Source organism: Ammospiza nelsoni, chromosome 3 (assembly GCF_027579445.1).
Source record: "Ammospiza nelsoni isolate bAmmNel1 chromosome 3, bAmmNel1.pri, whole genome shotgun sequence".
Classification (NCBI taxonomy): domain Eukaryota; kingdom Metazoa; phylum Chordata; class Aves; order Passeriformes; family Passerellidae; genus Ammospiza; species Ammospiza nelsoni.
Window position 1 is genome coordinate 91,898,325 of NC_080635.1, and position 21,473 is coordinate 91,919,797.

Here is a 21,473-nt window from a genome sequence, read left to right on the forward strand (position 1 = left end):
CTCTTAACCTCACTCTGTCTCAGAAGAATCCCATCATTCTTACAGAGCCTTTGTGCAAGGTTTTACACTTACTGTAATGAAGCCTGTAAGACCCAGGTACTTCTTTCACGTCTGCATCAAACACATAAGGAAAACCTGTCAAAAGTTAACAATTTATATTCTGTACTTTTATAAACTCTTCTCTTATATTCAATGCTCTCACAAAGCAACTATATGAAAACTTTCTACCTGAATAGTGGACTAGAACATGGCTGATTTGTAAAACAATATAATCAGCTATTAAACCTCCAAGGTAACTAGTGCAGAGAATGTAAGTGTGTGAGGGATGCATGGGCAAGGCTGCCTGTATCTGGTTTATTTGGGCAAAAAGGTGTTACCTCATTATCCTTTTCTGCCACTGCACAATGGAAAAAGAAAGTTTAAAGAGTTCTGATTTTGTTTTTCCCAGTTTGTGAGCAGTGATATACAGAATAAACCCTTCTTTTTTTTCCCCTTCAGATTCTTTTTTGAGGAAGTTCAATAACATTTCAAGGATTTCTGAGTGTAGTGAAGAATCAACACACTAAAAATCAGAATATGCAGGGACATTCCTGCACTGCCTCATATCATCCAAACCATCTAAACACCGAGATGATCTCTAAAGTTTGAATTAACTCTACAAACTGCTCTAGCATTTTAAATAAAGGCTCAACACTTAATTTAGGCTTAACCTCAACAGTGCAGTTGAGCTGGGGTCTATTTGATGCATTTCAGTCACCATTGAGATTCTCTCTGGCTGGAAAAACCCATTATAAAGTGATGTAGCATCCCCATTACTGTTATTTCTGGTTAAGATCAGCCGTCTTTTCTGCTGAGGGGCTGGAAAGAGACAGCATGCTATCCATATGGTGTTTTTATTCCACTAAAAATACTTGTGGGATGAACCTGGTAGGTTTCCAGTTCATTTGTAGGGCAGGAGTGGGGCACTGGCAGCTCAATTATTCTGCTCAATTATTTGTTTGCCAATCCAGATCCTCAAAAACTACCTTCAATCTTCAAAAATGGGTGGTTTAAATTAATAATAATGTAGACAAGATGCAATGTAAATGAGTTATTCCACTTCATAACATCTATTCCAAGGTCAATTTTAGTAATTAGAATGATTGTCAAGCATTCTGGTTATTAAACATTCATAATGGATTTGCTGAACTCTCCAATGTCAGTCTTGAGAGAAAAAGACCACCACTAGTGAGAAATTAATTTATTTAATGATGACTCTACTATTAATGTACATAAAATGCACACCTTACTGGTCTAAATGAAAGGTATGCACATTCTGTCTTTTCACGAGTAGTTATCAAATAGCTTTATAATCCAGGTGAAATTCTGTGTAAGTAAAAATCAATGTCTTCATGTCATAGAGAAAAATCTGTTTATTCTATGAATGCTTACTAAAGGGACATAAATGATCAATTATTTGAAAAGACATGTAAATATGTTAGCATTAGGCAGTGAGCTAGCCTCCCTCTACAGCAGTCCCACTCAAACTCATCAAGATGAAACACCCACAAATACTGAGTGTTCTGCCCTGATCTGCCAAGTCTGACACTGTAAATGCAAAAACAAAAAAGATGCAAAGGATGAACTTCCATACTCTCAATTGCTAAGTACAGCAGTAAGACTTACTGACTTTAATTTACACCTGAAAGCCACTGATGTGCTTATCAATGCTGTTTGGATACCAAAATACAAATGGAGCATAACACAATATACATATTTTCTACATACCACCCTTGCTGCATCTTCTAAAATTGTTTTTCATTCAGCTGTGTTTTCCTGACCATTTTTAGACTTAGTGCCTAGAGATTTATTATCAGAATTGTTTCATGTTGAACAAAGATAGTCTTTTACTGGTTCTGCTCCTTAGGTGTCCTGTGCTGCAAAGAGATTATTATGGAAGGTCTCCAGCAACACCAGCAATGTGGTGAGCACTTCCTTGGCACAAAGAGAAGGCAGTCCCTGGGCGTAATAATACTTACGTTCCACACAGAGAAGCTGGGAGGTTAAATTAGCATTTGTGAAGTACTTGGAGCTCCTTGAATTCAAGACACCATAGAAATGAAGGCAAAAGCAAGTGGAGGAAAAGTGTCAACAATCAATATTATTCAGTAATGGCTACAATTTTTCTATTAACAACACATAGAAATGAGGCTCCCGGTAGACGTGGATCTGTTATTATTTTAGATTGCAATTTTCAGATAGGTACTTGATTGCATACACAGGGATATAAATAAGGAGCCCAGTAGACATAATCTGTTAGGCAATGTCTGTCTACATATTGATCTCAATCCCTGTTTGCTTCTAGAGGCTGCTCCTCTCTTTCAAGCATAAAAATTTGTAGCTATCTTTAACCTTCTGCTCTTGCAAGCTCTGCTATTCTTCCTTTTATGTGGCTCCTCTCTGGGAGTACTGGATTATCACTTCCTTTATCACACTTCCTGGAGATCATTTTCACCATTCTGCACCCTGGAAGCAGAGTTTCTTGATCAAACCATGCAGGCTACATATACAAGTGTGCATGCTAAATGAGCATTGCATTTTTGTAATAATAGCCTTGAATTCTCTAAGTCACCCCAAATTTAGCACAGTATTAGCTCTCACACATGTAATTTCTAATCTGAGGTAGGGTCAATAAATTGCTCCTGTCAATCTTTGCATCTTAAAAAAACAACACTTTCTAGAGGTGCAAGATACTCTCAGTACCATCACTTTCAAGGAGAGTGCTAGCACTCAGCACTTCTATAAAACTGTCTCATTAGATAGCGAAATAAAGATTGGAAAATATCAATAATGTTGTACTTATTCTTTGCACAGGATTAACTAAATGTGGCATCGGGAAATACTTGTCCCTTTTTCTGTACTCAAAGCAATTAACAGGTAATTTGTTTTCCTCCTACACTGAGTATTCCACAGCAGCAGGATAAACGAAGTTTGGCTTTGTTAAGGACAATGCTTAAGCACTTCTTATGGTAATTAGTGTTTTTCCACAATGTGCTTACCCAATTACACTAAACTTGAGAAGAAATCAACCTTGATGCATATTCTTTAAGTAGTAATTTAATTCACTAATGTCAGGTGCTGCACCTCTTGTAGAAATTATGCATTTTTGTGATAACGTAACTGTGAGGTAATGTGTGAGGAAACAGTCCTACCACAGTCTTAGGAATAAAATGAGCTCATCTCCTCATCTACGGCACTGTTCCTTTATAGCCCAAATTTTCAAGAAGGATTGAGGATGGCTTTTCTGGATCTCTCTTCAAGTATAACCAGTTTTGATGAAACTAGAAAATCATCTCACAACAAGAAGACACATGGAAAGAAATGAGGAATACCCCATGGGCAAGAAAGAAGGGTCTCATTTTGTGCTCTAGATAGAAGTGCAGAAGGAAGAGCAGCTATGAGCATCAGGGTTGTATCACTGGTATAACCAATGCCAAATACCTACTTGCATGGAGTGTGTGCACACATAGGAGTAGCCAACTTTCTTCCTGCGCTGGAATATGTTTTTTTCCAAATAGGTGGTCATTATCAGACTGCACAGTGAGCTAAAGAATGGGCAGGGGAACTTAACATTTAACACTGTTCACTACAGTCTATGTTTGGAAATTGTAAAAGCCCTGAGTACAGTCCCGACCCTGTGAGAGCCAGTGGAAAATCTTTTGGCTTGGGTCTAGTTTGACCAACCATTCTCTGGAAAGGATGAATCTCTCTCTCTCCACAGGAAATCTACATCTGGACAGAAAAAAATGTCAAAAATAAAGCAACTCTTACAGGTGCTCCTGACAAAGATTATTTGTCCTATTCTGCTTCCACTTTATCAAATGGTTTAGCCAATTTAGAGAAGAATTCTTCCCCTTTAGGGAAAGCAGCCCTCAGCCATGGTATACAGCTATCTGAGAGAGTATGCATGGACCTCTCTATAAGGAGGATAGATAGAGACTTCTAAAACTCTAATGCATTTTCTGAAAATTCCATAAAGAGGACAAGAAAACAGGAATTTAAGCAGTTTTGCAGTGCCAGTGTCATTCCAGTCATATACAGAAATGGAAATGACATCCTAATCCTGTTGGGAGTATCTGATTACAAAGTCTTAAGCCTCACAAAGTCTTTCCACAGCATCACACTGAAAGTTCAAATATGTTGTTTGCCTGCAATGACCCCTAATCCTTTTTCAGAGTAAAAGCTTTCCAGCAAGTAATCTTATAGGATTTGCTTCTAGATATATGCACTTGACTGCATTAAAGTGTTGTTAATGATCCTAGTTTATCAAGCAATCCAAATTCAGAAGGGTTTAGTCTTTTACCTAGTTGTGGCACAGTCGGTATTGTGCAAGGAAGACCAATTAAATGTGAGAGTCATAAAGTCAAGAAGAAGGCGTGAAGGAGTTGATTGACTACATCTCATAACCAAAATGGTTCTTAGGTTGCCACTGGAGGCCAGTACAATCAAAAATGTCCTCCTGTGGGTGTACAGATTCAGTTAAAGAGCAACTTCAAGCCTGGAAGAGTAGGAAGTGAGAACTCACTAAGCTCTACCAGTCACACTACCACTTCAAAAGCATAATAGCTGAAGAATTTGATCTTACATTAGCAGACTGAGCTTTAGGCTCACAGCCCTTAGCAAAATTATGATGTGCACTGAAAATACCAAAACTATTAAAAGATTAGGTAGTAAGTATTGCTAAATATATGATAATGATAATATACCTATTTGCATATGTAAATCTTAGCACACGTTCATATATCTAATTGCATAAATCAGCTTTTTTTTTTCAAGTGAGCAGAGGTCATATTTGGTCATAAGGTATCACAATTCATAATCTCCCTTTCCTATAAATACATCCTTATCTTTTTTTGCTTAAAATTTATTTTACCCTCAGGGTTGAAAGTTGTACTCCTATTTGACATATATCTGGCATCTATTGAACTTCTGCTGAACAAATCTGTCACTGAAATTATAACTTCAGAAATTTCCTAGAAGACTTTGACTGTCACTTGATTATACAGCTGAGGGTTTCTGAGCCTAGAGCAGCAGCAGACAGGGCAGGCAGTACGTGCTTGAAAGCTCAGTCCTGAAGTTCAGATGGTACCACACTTTCATGGACCATCAGGAAAATTATTATTAAATCCCTGCAGCCTCCTTCTTGTGGGTCAGCTTCATTCTAAGACACACCAAGTTCTTCTCTGGTTCAAACCTGCTTCTGGGATGTCAAAAAGGTCAAGTAATCAGTTTACATCACCTGGCAGAGCTCTTAAAGGGAAGGTGGGTCACCCTTCCTGGACCTGGCTGAAGGCCCACTGTCTTCATAGCTTTTGCCTCACACTCTCTGTCCAGGAGCTCCTGCAGATACTGGACAACATGTAAAATAAAAAAATGCTGTAAATACACATCAAGAAAGCAGCCCTGCTTTTGCAGAAATTGGGGATTTGCCAAGAGCCAGAGAAGCAGTTGGGAGACCAGGCTGAGGCTTCAGGATGGCAGCCTTCACTGATTTAGCAGAGCAAAGAAATAGAATTTCCTTCTCTTGAAAACCTTATCTTTTTTGGAAGAATTTAGAGAGGCTTTTTCCCTTGAAAATCATTGCTAGCTGCTTCTCAGGCCCAGTTTGTACCAGTTGTGCTCAATGTAAGATACAGAATTTAATGCTTCCACTGGCAGAGCAGACAGAAGTCAGTGAAGCATCCCTGGTTCTATACATGATGGTCATAGCCAGGATACAGCCACTATTGCATTGAAATACATTTGTTATATATTAAAATACAATTGTTATATATTAAAATGCAATTGTTATATATTAAAATACAATTGTTAAAATATAATTGTTATATATTAAAATACAATTATTAAAATACAATTGTTATATATATATATAAAATACAATTGTACAATAATTACTATTATTAATACAACCATTCACCATTTATAGCAAAATGCTGCCATGAATGAATACCAAAATATGAATACCAAAATAATACATCTTTGCCAAAAAAGTTGTTTCTTCTTGAAAAGGAAAATTGAATATCCACAAAGCCAAGGTAGCTTAAAAGCCTATAGTCTTTCCATAGATCAAAATTTCTATAGTACATGAAATTTGGATTTTGTTTCTGGCAGCATCCTGCTCTCTTTGTGGAAGTTATGCAGTTGTGATCAATGCCTTCAGAGTTACTTTGTATTCAAAGACATGACTGTCAATTAGTCAATGAGTAACAAATTTTAAACGTCAATTAGTACTCAATTATCTGTTTCTCTATACTCCTGCAAATCTGTTTTATGATGTCTGTGAAGCTCAGTATGTCCTCATCTAATTTTTTTGATAAATGTTCTCCTTTCCAATATCAACAGCTTCAATGGAATACAAAACACTTGTATTGAAGCTGACTTGCAACTTTCTTAAATTAATTCTCCCCTCTGTCTAATATCAAAAGAAAGCTGCTATTTCCACTTTGACTATATTAGAATACATATTACCTATAGAAGCAGGAAGTTAGGTAGCTTTTGTTACACAGACTTTTTAAAATAAATCTGGAAAAGATTAGTGCTCTGTGTAAAAGAAAAGGTTAAAAAAAAAAAGAAAAAGACAAATTTAGGCCTAGTCTGAATCTGTTGTGTGGAAGTGCAATACACTTCATACCTCCAGACTTTTGCCTTAGAAGCTCTATCAAGACCACAAAATACTAAATAGTGTGGAATTTCACAGGTACTGACTTTCACAAGTACAGGACTTTTGCTCTATTTCTGGTACATATGTCCATCTGTCCCCTTTCTGGTCTATTAACCTCAGTGTTATTGCCAGACATAACCCAAAAAACTACTCCAGCATCAAAAGCTGTCCTTGTGATGTGGATGATGGTGTCCATTAATGCATCAGTCAACAGAGGTCTCGAAGGAAATACAGATTTTAAGGTGGTTCTTGTGGGAACCAGGGTGCCGGGTAAGGGGAAGGAACACACCTTTATCATCTGTACAGAACATGCCAATTACCATCTCTCTGTAACCATCAGCTCTGTAATGTGCAGACACTCCATATTCTGCAGAACGTGACCTCACTCTGACATGGCTTAACCAGCAGTAAAAGAGCTCATTAGCTATGCTTTGTGTAACTTGTCTCTTCTATTAATTCTCTCTCTTATCTAAATTAACTTTTTAATTTTCATAGTTCTTCAAAGACACAAAAAAGGCATTTCCTATGGGATGTAGAGTATATACTCATGCCACTAAGCCTGTACCCTTACCACTGTGTATGGCTGTTCTCCTAGATTCAGTAGCTCAGGTAGTTCTCCAAAATGAGATGAATCTTCTGCCTGGGATGTACAAACACATCCAGGCTGCATCCTTCTCAGATCATCATTCTGACTGGAAAATTGACAAACATCTTTAATTTGTCATTGCTGCTTTATATCACAGCAACCAAAGGAAATACTGAAACAAATGCCATTAAGGAGGGTGAGAACAGAGGCTGAACAAACAGCTGTGGACAGAACCTACACAAGACCAAGCAATGAGGTTATATTTGACAGCAGAAGTGCAGAAACTCCTGAGTATTGCATGATTTGAGTACCTACTGCTGTTTTGCAACTTCTGTTGCATTGTAGAGAAAGCATAATGTGAACTACCTGGTTCCATCAACCTGATACAAAGTCTGGAGGATGCTTGTCCTTTGAAAAGTCTTTCCCCCCCCCCCTCCCCAGAGCTAAACAGATCTGTTCAGGACTGCTGCTATCACTATGGTCACAGCCAGCCTCTCCAGGAGCTCTGTTTGTACCACTGGCCCTAAGAGCAAGAGGGAGAAGCAGAACAACAGCACTGGGTCAGATGCAGGCTCAGGCACAGACAGGCTGGGCTCTCAGTCTCTGCCTGGCCTGTGAAGGCAGGAGGAAAGGGCATCGAAGCTGGCTGAAGAACTGGAAGACTTGACAAGAGAAACTGGGAAAAAAAATGGAAAAAAGCATAATTATGGTGAGAAACCCTCAGATTTTCAGTGCACCTTAGTGCATGAAAATAGAGTCTACATGCCTTACATCAGCCAAGAGATGGGCATCTCTGGGGCAGAATTCAGGGGTGAGGTGTGATGAATCAGCCCTTACACATGCCTCCTTCCCTCCACGTGTGCTTGAATGTGAGGTTAACACACACCAACTCTGTTTTTCTCACTTCAAATTCAGTTAAGAATTATCTTTCTCCTTCAAAATGGCTACTATTCAGTTTGTCATTAATATATCTCCTCTTCTTTAAGGCTTTCATTATTAAGTTGAAAGCACATTTACAAAGAGTCAAGAAAGGCATCATCAATTCTGTGTTATTTTTAACAGCAAGAACCCTTTCCAGCCGCTTATGTGGCCCTCATCTAGACCCCCGCCAGCCAAGCTGTGAGCCTGGGTTTCACAGAGCCAGCACACCAGGCAACTTCTTGGGACGTCATCTAAAACTACCCAGTGAAATGGCAACCCCAACTCCCCATCTATTTAGTCCTGGACAGCTCCCTCTGTGGTGTATCCTTATTCAAGGTGGTTCCTGTCTCCTCTGTGGGTTTCACTACAAACACGAACTCCTGTTTTGGGGGATTGGGTTATTTTGGGGGAGTGGTGGTTGGTTTTAAATCCAAAAGTAATACAGCTTCAGTAGATCACATCCCTTCACTCTGAATTTAAAGAGTATTAATGTCTTCTTGTCTTACCTTCTTAAAGCACCTTAGGTTTTCATTAAGAAATTGCATAAATTTTAAGTCAATAGTACAGATTATCTGACATCTTTTGCTTCAATATTTTGACAATATGAAGATAAAAAATTAGCTGAGTATTAGCAATCATAATTTTTGGTGACACAGATGAGAATCTCAGTGACAGTGACTGTTGATAACAATATGGACTAGTTCAGAAAGTATCCAGAACTGCACACTGAAGATGTACACTAGATGTTAATAAAAGCAGTATCACTAATTAAATACTTCAGCTAACATAAAGTTGAAAACAATCCTGCTTGCAGGAAATAAAACCATTCTAAATTTCTGCTGTGTGGAGTCAATAAATTCCAAAACAATAAAATAATTTGCGTAGCTTTTTTCTCTTCTGTAATGTACCAGTTTAAAAGGAAGTTTCTCTTTTAAAGTCAAGCTGTTCTAAACTCCTGTCAATGTTACCAAGAAAAGTTCAGAGTCACTCTTAACACCAGTAATGGAACATGAAGTATTGTTAGATCCCAATTGTGTCTTTCCTCTGAAATCAATTGGGAGTATGACCCCAATAACTGATGGTGAAGTACAGAGGAAAAATTGTTTGTGTGCCTCTGCTAAGACATGCTTCTAGCTGCCATAAACCATGTAATTAATGACAAATTCCTAGACATTGAAGTTAACATTTCTGTGGTAACAAACAATTTCTAAGTATTACTAAAATTTGTCCATACTTGAACAGTGGACTATAGTAATGCTAAAGAGCACAGTATTATCTTTCTGTGCAACTCCATGGTTTATTTATTTGCTACTCAATATGGAACAGAGCTGAGAAGCATGGATACATTCTCACTACTGGAATATGAGAGTCTCTCTACAGAAATATTCTAAGCTTGCAGGCTCCTAATGCTGATTGCTAACAGTGATATACACTTTACATCTTTTTTTGAAATTAAATTCCTCTCCATAGTCAAACACTGTATTTGAGAAAACCTTTAAATCTTGAAATCCAGAAATCTCTATCTGCTCTGCAAAAACGAAGGGGATTTAACCAACACTGAAAATGTCCAAATCTGAACACCTGTTTTCAGTGGTCCAAGGCACCATTTTACAGCTGTTTTGGACGAGATTTCCCACAGAAAAGATACCTTGAACTTTTAATAATTATTTTAACAGCATTCTCAAGCTTTCAGAATACCTTGAAATTTAAAATCTCTGTTGTTAGGTAAAAAAAAAAAAAGAAAAAAAAAAAGAAAAAGAAAGAATGAAGTAGTAAGAAATCTGCTGTTTCATACTGTCACAGACCACAATCCCTTGTCAGTTCCTGATATAACAAACGAAAATGGTGCTGTGTGTCTTTGCATGCAACACAACCCAATTATCACTTGGTGTGCACAACTCTTCAATACTGACTGTACGTAGTGTTTTCTCCAGCTAATTAATAACATGTGCTGACATCGCCTTCTGAAATTTGTTCTACCGGCAGCTCGAATAATTGCTACCAGTGCCATTTCCTTTAGACCCCACCCACTTAAATCACTTTACTCCAAAACTAAGTTCAGCCAATTTATGGTAATATATGTACGCTACACTTCCCAATACTCCACGGATCACTCCGGTAGGCTTCAATTACACAATAAAATTGTAGCAATGTATCCTCCCGAGTATGGCTGGGTTGTAACCAAAACCCGTAGGGTACCTTAGATAACAGAGAAAAAACCCTTCTGGGCACATATTTCAGATTTTTTTGATAACAATAACACCACAACAACAGCCTGGACAAATCTAGTCTGTGCGCGCTTTTGGGATCTCTCAAGGCACTATTTTAAGCGCTCACGACAGGACCATGATGCAGACCGGGGAAGCATCAGCGGCTTCGGCTCCCCCGGCCGCGGCACCCCCCGGGACAGCCCCGGCGTGGGAGCAGCTCCGTGCCCGCCGCCGCTCCGGGAAGCGGGGTGCGGGTGGGGGACCGCGGTCACCTGACTGCGCCGGGCACCGAGCTGCGGCGGCGGCGGCGGCGGCAGCGCCGCTCGGCTCCGCTCCGTCCCGCCCTCTGCACCGGGCTAGGGGGCGGCGCTGCTGCGGCAGTAGCGCGGGGATTAGGCTGCGGGAGGATTAAGCCGCCGGCTGGAAATAGCAGCGTCGGCTCCCGGGCGTGGACGCCCAGCGCATCCCCGGCGGCGGCGGCGGGAGGGGCAGCCCGCCCGGCACCTGGGGCTACCGGGGCCGGGGGGCCGGGGGGGGCTGCTGCGCCGCGGGGCGCCTCGCCAGCGGGCCGGGCCGGGCAGCGGTCGCGGCGGGGGCCGGCAGTGCCCTCCCCGGAGCGGCGGCAGGAGGACGGCAGGGAAGGACGCGCTGACAGGTCGGCCGCTGGCGCTCGGTCCGTCCCGCTGTCGCCCCGCGCCGGGATGCTGCATGGCGTGGGGCGCCGCCGCCGCCGCATCCAGCGGCGCCCCGCTTCCCGGCGCGGGGAGGGGGGGGGAGTCCCTGTCGGGGCCGGGGGTGGCGGTGGGGGAGGCGCCGGGAGGGCAGAACATGGCGCAACGGTGCCATAATCTCGCACCGGGGAGGCGGCGGCGCGGGCGCTGCAGCGGGGCCGGGGCGCGGTGGAGGCAGGTGCGGGAGGGCTGCATCCCCCATCCCGGGGCTCGCACCGTGTGTGTGTGCAGCCTCCTTCAGCTGCCGTCATTATTTCCCCTTCATCTGTTCCTCGCAATGCCTAAAATACCCTTCTTCCTGCCCCGGGCGGCTTCCAGCGAGGCAGAGGCTTACACAACGGGGCGGGGGGGCTGCGCCTCGGGAGGGGCCGGGCTGCCCCGGGGACCATTGTGCGTGTGGCGGGGCTGTGCCCGTACACCCCTGCTGCCCCTGCCCGTCCCTCCGTGCCTCCCCCCGGCCGCAGACCCGGCATCTCCCCCTCCCCTCCCGTGTCTTTCGCCCCTGCAGAGCCGGCAGAAGCCAGCACGCCGTTCGAAGATGTCGGGTCAGACGCTGACAGATCGCATCGCAGCTGCTCAGTACAGCGTTACGGGATCGGCCGTAGCCAGAGCCGTCTGCAAAGCCACCACGCATGAAGTGATGGGGCCCAAGAAAAAGCACCTGGACTGTGAGCATCCCTTTTTGTTTCCCCAGCCAAGGCCCGGGGCTGAGGAGCCTGCCCGCGGGGCACTTCAGCGGCCTTTGGGCCGGCTGGCTGTCACGCTTGCTCTAATCCAGCTTGCAAAGCATGAGGGTGATGGGAAATCTCCAGGAGAGGATGACTTATTATTGCATTTCTTCTCTTATTGCATAATACTGCTCTTTCGGCCATTTTTTCTCCTCATGACCTCTTGCCTTTTATCCAGGAAGACAGTGGAAAGAGCACCTTATGGAGCAGGGGGTCGGGGGGAGAGAATCACAGGGCAAAATGGACACACGCTTGCCACTGCCTGCTTTGGTCAGGGTTCAACTAGGATGAGATATACATAAATAATATTCCCAGAGCTGGCCAAGCACCAGCTTGAGCAGGGCCATCTCCACAGCACTGCATCCCCCACTTCTGAAGAGGTTCAGATGATGGCATGCTTAAATGGCAAGGCAGTGGGATAACGCCGTGCTGCAGACTGGGACAGCCTTTGGAGAGTTTAAGGGCTGTTGCTGAGGTCCCAGATATCGGACAGCAACTTTGTGAGCTGTCCAGTACTGTGCGTCAATGTTTTATTGAAGATGGATGTTGGCTTTATCTCAGATTTTTTATGTATTCTGGACTGACATTAGCTATTTAAGGCATGAAGCAAGGGTGAGGCAAAACCTTTATTGGAAAACAATGAGCTAGTCATGTTTCATCCTGACAATTTCACTTCAACTGTCTGCCCCTGCTTGGAGACACCAAGTAGTAGAATGGTGAAAGAATTTGGTTGTGGGGTGTTAATTGGCCTTGTTTACCAGTAGTATCTCTGTCCAGCATTGAACTTGGCAGATCAACAGCAGGTGTTAATATCTAAAACTAAGTGGGCTTCCCGTGGTCTTTTTGGACATGGTAAGAAGTACATTCAAGTAAAGATCAGCAGGTTTTATACCAGGCAGTCTCTTGGCTGCTGGCCATTACTGAGTAAGCTGGTGCAGGTGTTTGTAAGTAGAGTTCTGATGATGCAGTATTTGTTAAAAGGGGGTAGCATTACTTCTGGAAAATAATTCCAGATTTCCCTTCTAATGACTTTGTAGCTTACCCTCCAAGTAGCAAACAGTAGACTGGTCTTTCAGTATATCTAGATGCTCTTGCAGTGTGTCCAAGAAATGCTGATGTAAGCAGCATTGATTGAAGACTCACTGGAGTCTAAACTGTTTAAGTAGATAATTGGTCTTGATATCATATATTCTGTCATGTTTTACTGTATATTTTAAAAAAACATCTTGGTTATTGATGTTTCTTCTATGTTGGTTTTTGGTAGCTGTCAACACTTTTTAATCTTTTTAAACACTTTAGGCTGTGTCTGGACTGTCCTATACAGACGATATCTCTTACTAGAAGCTTTAGCTTAGAAAAAGCATAGTTCATGCATTTGAAAGCATGCTGTGTCTATATGTCTCTGTGTTTCTGTGTATATATACATATATAAATAAAAATACTATCTGGAATAGGCAGGATTAAAGTGAGGTAGAAGTAATCTACCAGTGTTATAGTAAGGACTGTAAAGGATTTGTGTTTGGATATTGGTGCTAATAGTACTATTGAAGAAAGTGGGTGTACAGAAGACAGAAGCAAGTAGAATTCCACAGAATTTCTTACCTACCTGCATGTCACACATAAAAGAGGAAAACAAGTTATCATTTCCTGGGAAGACATAGGTCTGCTCTTTTTTTTTTTTTTTTTTTTTTTCTACTTTACAAGCTGTAAATAACAGTTCAGAGTTTAATTGTCTGGGTGCATTTCAGGTCGGATAAGTAGCATTTGAAGATGTGAAGAATGAAAGGTAAAACTTCCCAGTGCCTTACAATAAGTTTTATGTATGAGGGGTTTAGACAATTAAAAATTGAGATTCCAGAGTGATGGTTGGAATGATGCCTTAGGAAGAGCTGTAATTCTGATATTGGCATTGGGCTTCTGTGTCCTTAGGGAACTCCATAATTTTATTTAGTGTCTTAGAGGCCAGGTGTCAGGTCACACAACCTCTCTTCCACTGCCCTACTTAGCAACTGGGTTTTGTAAATTAAATTGAGAGATCAACTATTTAACATGGGTTAAGTAGTCCTGTAAGGATAGGATACAATAATGCCTGTTCTCATATGTTTGCTGCAGAAGATAATAATTACAGAGGGTTATAGGGAGATCATAGGTGGCAAGGTAACAGGTGGTGTGTAAGTAAGGGAGAAAAGAACAGAATTAATGTCTTCAATGTAGAAAAGCTGAGCTGCTAAATGTTTACTTTTGTGTGGTTGTCTGTATTTGCTATAGCTTTCAAATCCAGATTGTAATATAGGTGCTGCTATATATTTGGCATGGGCTCTCAGTGCTGGACAGGCTGGTCATGAGAAGGAGCACTAAAGTATCATTTGGTTGCTATCTTATGCTTGTTAACAGGATTTACCATTTTCTTGAACTCTAGATCTCCTACTAGTGAATTTTCAACAACTGCTGGAAGTAGTGCCAGATGGCATTAAATGAGCTTTCCCTGTGGTGGGAAAAGGAATGTAAATCTGGGATGCTCTGATGGTGTGGGACAGTTGAGCTCTGATCATTTTCGTATTACAAAACTGTTGTCATCCAAAAGTTGTCTAAAAATCACCACAATTATAAGGATTCCTATCCTTCAGCTAACCAGTGTTTGTTAGCTAGATTATTATTCCTGTGAAGAAGTGGGGAGTTAGCAACTTTATTTTGATGCAGTGGGAAGGACCATTGCTGTGGGTGAATGAGGCATATGGGCTACATTAAGGATATATTATGGGCTACATTAAGGATATATAAGCTGATCATTCAAGTGGGAAGGCAATACTCGTGCACAGCATAGGAGCTTGATTCTTAGAACTGTTCTGAAAGATGTGTTAAGGCTTCACTGAGGATTTAATTGTGTGGGCCAAGTAAAAGGCTGCTTCAAGCCTCAAATGGGAATGACTCTGACGGTATCAACAGGGAGATGCTTTGGGAGAAGGGAAATATATGACTTCCAAATGTGAAACCACATGATATACGAGGGAAAAGTGGGTAGATCTCAATTCAGCTCTTTTTATAGGATCTCACTCAGAAACAGACCTTCAAGCTTTCATTTAGGGAAGTGGATTGGAAACTAGTGAAGTTGTTGCATCTGCAGGTGGTTGTAACAAGTTCCTGTTTGTCAAAATGAGAGAAATGTCTGGGATTTTCGTTGACTTATTTTGCTGAGTGAATTGCTTTGCAGCAGGAGGAAGTTCTTCAGTGTGTATTCTGAAAAGACCACATGTGTCTCCTTCAAAACAATTCTCATAAGGTAGAGGACCTTCTCAGAAGCCTGATCAAGAGCTGGGAGATGTTTGTGAAAAGTCAAAACAAAGCAGATGAATAGCAGGATTTGATTTTCTGTGGCTGCAAAGATGACTTGTTTATCTGCTGGAACTTATTTTCATCCCAAGCCTAATTTTGCATATTTGCATGCACCTGGCAAGCAGAGGCTCTAAGAAAGAAGTTTATAGTTTAATTCATGGTGGTAACTGAACTGCAGGGCTGGTGTCAGAATTTTGCTTGACCAGACACTTATTTCCTGCTGTGTTTACCTTTCTTCTGCAGTCTCTGGTGTTGACCTAATAAGTTTGATTCACTTTGGTCTTTAGTGTTGAAATAGAAGTGTGCGTTGACCAAAAGCAATGTGTTAAACTTTTTTGCCTAGGCTCAGTAAAGATGATGTTCCTGGGTCCCAAAGGTTACCTTTAGAAACCTCTGTCTTACTCCTGGGGAATATGTCTGTCTCTGCTTTTTGGGAAAAGTTGGGGGTCAGTGGAGCTACCTTGAGTCCCTAGAGTTCAGTGTGTGTTGACTCAGTGGTTAAAGGACAAGGTTAACTAGGATGTGCATCTTTCAGAAAGTGTTTGTTGTTGAAGTGATCTGGGGAGTGTTCCAAGACTGTTGGCACTTGTGGCCCTCTCCTAGTGGGAGTAGTGCAGATGTACTGCATTGCTCTGCAGTCCAGGTGACACTTGGGCTCTACAGCTGTGGGAGTATCTTCAAGAGAACTGCCAAGTCCCTGTACACACTGGGCTGAATCCTTCACATTTTACTAATGAAACTGCTTTTATGTCTCACTGTATCTTGTATTGCAGTAATTCTGTGTGTCAGAGAACTGACTTTGTTTAAATGTGACTGCTGAAGATCAGCTGGAATACTGTGTCTCAGTTTTTGTTGTCGTAGCTGGTGTGGATTTTACAGTGTGAACTCCTCTGTTATCCCAATGAATTGCTCTCACACCTGAAAAGAAAAACATCCAAGCAAGCAGTTATTTTCTTTAATTCTTTATTGCATGTTGGATTAGCACTTTTATTGTGTGTAAGGACTCATCATCAGTTTTTGTGTTGAATGGCTGTTTCTGTGGGCTTCTACCATGTCCTTTCCCAAAAGGGTGTTGAGGACACACTTTATTTGTAGGCATGCAGATCTTTGAAGAGGAGTAGAAATAAATGTCTGTCATGGATAAGGTGAGATAATAAGAACACTTTTTAGATTAGTTGTTCTTGACTATTTAAGTGGCATTAACTTTTTATTCCCCCCCAGCCCCATACTGTTTTTAAGGCATGTGTAATACCAAGAGAAGGCTGCCCTAATCAAGCTAAGACACTTGGCCAATTCTTCAAAATATGTTTGAATCAGGGTAGAAGTTTGAAATCATGATAAGATCCAAATGTTGAAATAAGGGCAGGATCACTTGATTCTGTGCGTTTCAGCTGTTCTGTGTCTAAGTTGTCTTATGGTGCAATGCCTAAGGAAAAGAAGAGGGAAGATGAGAGAACAGGAAAATGAATAGGCACTGTAATATTAAACTTTTTATCATGTAAGCAGTGTAACTTGATAAAGATTGACTAGTCCTGAGAGCAGGTATTCTTAGTCTTTTTCAAGAGGAAGCAAGATTCTTCTGTTAAACATGTTTTTTCAAGGTCATGGATGACAAATTCTGGGACAAGTCAGGGCTTTCTGTTGTACTGACTTCCATTGTAGACCTTGATAATGGAATAGCTTTTTATGAGATGGTCAGAATGGCAGTGACCAGAGAATGGTTTTAATCACTTCTATTTAGTAGTTGAGTATATTTCATAATAGTCTCACAGTGTTGCTGCCTTAGATTTTGGCAGCAATTGAACGTCTTCTAAATGACAACAACAAAAATCTGCAGGTTTGATTGATTTTCTATGTTTTGATTTCATCTATGTCTGATTTCCCAGCCTCACTCTTAAACCCTTTATCTTCTGTGCATGCTTTATGCAGGCCTTTTGCACTAGTGAGGAATTCTCTGAAGTCTCCAAGAAAATGCTCTGTAGGTATGGTCAGTCCATGCTTCTGTGTCTCTGCCATGTGAAGGATCCTCTGAAGTGCTTAAAAGTAGATGACGGCATAACTTTGAAGGGCCTGAAGCATTTCAAAGACTATTTATTTTCCCTTCTTCTTGCTGGACTGAGAAATTGGTAGCCAAAGAAAATTTCCAGCTCTCACAGCTCCCATTTTTGAAGAAATAGTAGTGCAGTAGAGGCACACTGCTTTTAGCATTTTCCTACTGCTGCTCGGGGTTCTTGAGACTACTTTGCTCTTCCTGCCCTGCTTACCTTGCCCTAGTGCTGGGTGTCCATGACAAGTTGTTGGCTGCAGGGCTGGCTTCCATAGGAGACCAGGATGTGCTCTGTGCCAGACACAGCCAGCTCCACGGTGCATCTGCTGCAACACACAGCTGAGCCCATCCACAACGTCTGTGGCACCTCAAGGAAAACAAACCAAAGAAAAAGCAGAAAATACTGAACAGACAGAGGAAGTGGGAAAAAGAAATGGCAGAGAGAACACCAAGGTTAGAGGTGGAGCAGGAGATACAGGATGCACTCCATGGTGCTGGAGCAGATATGCTCTGCAACATCTCGAAGAGCCCCCTGTTCTCAGAAGTCACAGCTGCAGCATTTCCCAGTGCTACTAAAACATTGCCATGTGCACAGAGTTCGCTCCCTGGCACTGAAGAAAACAAAGGGATAGACCTTCCTCAGTCAGCTGTGGATATACAGTATTGCTGAAGGAGCTGGCTCCAGTATTTCTGAGGATGGGGAAAAATTGGGGTTGGAGTGATAACGTTATATCCCTTCCCTTTGCCTTACCTTAGCCTAAAGGTGAGTCCAAACAGTATCAAACAATGGCCTTAAGTTACCATGCCCTGTTCCTTTTTTGGAGCACAGATCAGGATGATAGTAAGAGTGGAAAAAGCAGAAGTTCTGTTGTGTGCCTTGGGTAATCACAAGAGCCTCACCAATGAGTGACAAACCTTGCACCTCCAAGCTTCAACACATGGCATGCATATTAGAAATAATCTGGCTGGTTTGGAGAGAGGGCTTTCAAAAACCATGAAAACGAAAAAGCAAGGAGTAAAGCAAGCAGGAAATCAGGGTCTGGATGTTATTGCAGGAGAGATAAAGAAAAGGATGGGTCATCTGGCACAGGACTGAACCCTGAACTCAGACTGAATGAGAGGATAGAAGAAATCTTCCCAGTAGCCTTGCAGGCAGTGATCTGTGGCGCAGGGTTTGCAGCAGTGCTTCGGTTCCTCTGAGTCAGCAGTATCAGCAGGATTGCAGTGTGCAGCCTCACTGGTGAGCTGATATTAGAGTATCCCACCCCACAGATTCAGCAAGGCTGCTTGATTTTCCTTCTGTCCAAAATTTTGCTTGGATGAGAGGTGGTGGTGTAAATTAAGCTGAATAAACCAGATGTTGGCAATTGCTGGAAGGCAATTGGAATACTTGGCAGAGGCTAGCTTGTCACCTTGCAGAGTATGGTAAGGTCTGCTTTTTCTGGAATCTTGCAAACCATATGCTCGACCCTTAAACTGTTTTTAATGCTTTTTATCTTGCTATTTTGTTCCTGTTTTCTTCAGAGCTGGCTGAAAATACTGAAAATCAATACAAAACATGTTTTGTTTGTGCTCATAAAGTCTTCTCTTTAGGTTGTGAAACACATTTACTAAAGCAGTTGAGAGTTGAAGTTCACTGAGGGAGGGAATATAGTATACTATCCATCTGCACTAGCATCACAAGTGATGTTGGACATCAACCTCAAAATGAATGTAGGTGGAATACTAGAACAGTATTTTCTGGCAAATGGGGCATTCACTGGGCATCAGGGCTTGGTTGTAGGCACAGGAAATGACAGTGCACAATATTACAACTGACTTCTGGACCAGCCAAGTCTAAATACCTTTCTGTGTCTCTTTTCTGCCCAGGATAATGTGATCTCGTGCTTTGTTGTAGATTATATCTGTATCTTAACTTAGTTTAATGAAAGTGATTGGATGCCAAAAGGCCCTGATGTTATGCTAATGTTGTGTGTTTATGTAATTTTTACTCTGGCCGTCTGAGCAGAGGCAGCATGTCAGTCAGTTGCCTTTCCCAGAGTCTGTTTTTTTTCTAGCTATTGATAAAACTCAAATGTGTTACAATGTTTTTTGTAGAGGGGATTTTGTGAGTAGATAGACATGATCATGCTTGAAGACCACCAAACCCTTCCTCTCCCAGGTACTGAGAACTGCAGGTTGCTGACAGGACGTGTCTGCAGCTTGGGTCTGACTTGTGGCAATCAATTCCTTTTGGTTGTAAGCCAATATACAGAATTACGACAGGTAAAAAGCAAATTGGCACGAACTCCTGTGTTGCAATTGGGCCTCAGAGTTCTGACAAAAGAGTTGAGCCATATGCTTTGACAATGTTTCTTTACTGACTCAAAGAAGGAATAAAAAAGAAAACAGTGTTCTTTGCTCATTGTTTTTAAGTGTTTAGGAGACTGAGATGAAAAACACTGGTAAAGATAGATTGGAGAGTTTGGTGTCCACTTGAGCTAAGATTGTTCTACCATGCACTTAAGGGACTAGTCTTTTCAAGAAAGTGTCTTAAACTTTCTTTTGTCCTAAGAAGTGAAACAAGGCTGTGGCTTGACTGCTGACAGTACAGTGCATCACTTCACAGTGACTCTTGGCTTTGCACGAGAGCAGGTGACATGATGGCAGCAGGTGCTTCCATAGCAGATGGTCAGGGGTTCGCCTGCAGAGCCTGGCAGGCTCCTGGTGCCCCTGGCATAGTTTTGTTATGTATCTTAAATCACTCTGGTACTTTACAGAATGTTCTAAAATGGTCTTCTAAGAAGTCAGAGAAAGACAGGACTGCTGGAAGCATGAATAAAAGACGCTGACTTGTTGCCCCCACTGTTTAAATGTATACCAGTGATGGGGAACGTGCTCAGAGTAGGGTGATGGTGGGTGATCCTGCCACAGTGCAGGACAGCACTGTGAGGGGCACATCTCACATGATTCAAGAGATGACCTAGATGCACTTCAGGGGGAGTTCAAACTGCTTTTCACAGGACTCTTCCTTTCACTTCTTGCTTCAGGGAATGTAGGGCTTGTATGAAGGGGGCAAGCCAGCTGGCCTGTTTCCTGTCTCTGAAGGTGCTGTTTCTCATGATATATATAAAGGTCAAATATAGATTAAAACTTCATCTTATCATTCCATCAGTCCTTTAGCAGCCCTGGAGTTTTCAAATCCAACCTTTTCAAATGGAGACTTGGGTTTGGATCCTGTTGCATGACTGGAGTCCAGAGTATGTTTTTGTGCTTGTAGCTCCTAATCTTAAGTTTTATAGCTTAATCTAAATGTATTTATAGGAGAATGTACATTCTGCTAAGGGACAGCAAGCCAGAAGCAACTGACCATATTGTGTGAGTGTGCCGGTGTTTTGAAAACATGTACATTTTATTAGGAGTGATGTTCTCTTGCTGGCAAGTGCAACAATGGTATTTTCATATGTGAGCTTTACCTGCAACTTTCTGAGCTGATCTTTCATTCTATGAAACGACTGTGAAAGTCTCTACATTAGAGTTTTTCTGGTTTTGCAAAGTTGATTTGAACTTCAAATTGCTTTGTTGGTGGTGAATGGCAAGAGTGTTAACAGGCAGGGTTTGCTATGTTTGTAATAGGTGAGTTTAAAGAGCTGCTTCTTGTTCATCAGAAAGCTGGAAATTGCTTAGACAGTATTATGAGAAACTAACTTTCAAATATCATGCCCCATATCATGCTAAAGAGTTAAATTGACACTTCTGGGTGTTCCAGTCTAGAGACCTGACTCTGCACAAAGCTTCTCTGCCTGGATGTGAGCCTGTGTGATGGATTCCAAGCTCCTCACTCATCAGTAGCTTGATAGGAGACTTCTACTGCCAGTGGCAAAGGCATCATCCAGAGGCATTAGTGAATTCAAACTGTTGATAGCAATTAAGTACTGTCAGGTTTTTTTTTTAATGTTAATAGTCCTTACTGCATGTTCTATCTCTCAGGTGGATGCTCCATTGAATTTAACATTTTGGGGTTTTTTGCAACATCAATAAATCTGCAGTATGTTAAAGGCTACCAGATCATGTTGAAGAGTCGAGTCTATTGGAAGTAGACCTCAGTGTTTTCAAGATTTTTGAGATTTTAACTCACCTGACAGTGTGGCAGAAGAAAAGGAATATTGTTTAACTGATGTAGTATGAGGGAATGGACGTAAAGGAATTGAGCAGGCTCATATTTTACTTTTATTTTT

The 21,473-nt window shown here is 41.7% G+C and overlaps 1 protein-coding gene across 1 annotated transcript in view; it reads left to right on the forward strand.

Moving 5' to 3' along the window:
- The first annotated feature begins 10,962 nt into the window (after nt 1-10,962).
- The window catches only part of SNAP91 (synaptosome associated protein 91), a 63,170-nt gene continuing 52,659 nt past the window's right edge, over nt 10,963-21,473 (forward strand). The window contains exons 1-2 of the mRNA XM_059467564.1: nt 10,963-11,072; nt 11,657-11,816. Coding sequence (XP_059323547.1) covers nt 11,687-11,816 — 130 coding nt within the window. The 5' untranslated portion in view covers nt 10,963-11,072; nt 11,657-11,686. The remainder of the gene's footprint in view (nt 11,073-11,656; nt 11,817-21,473) is intronic.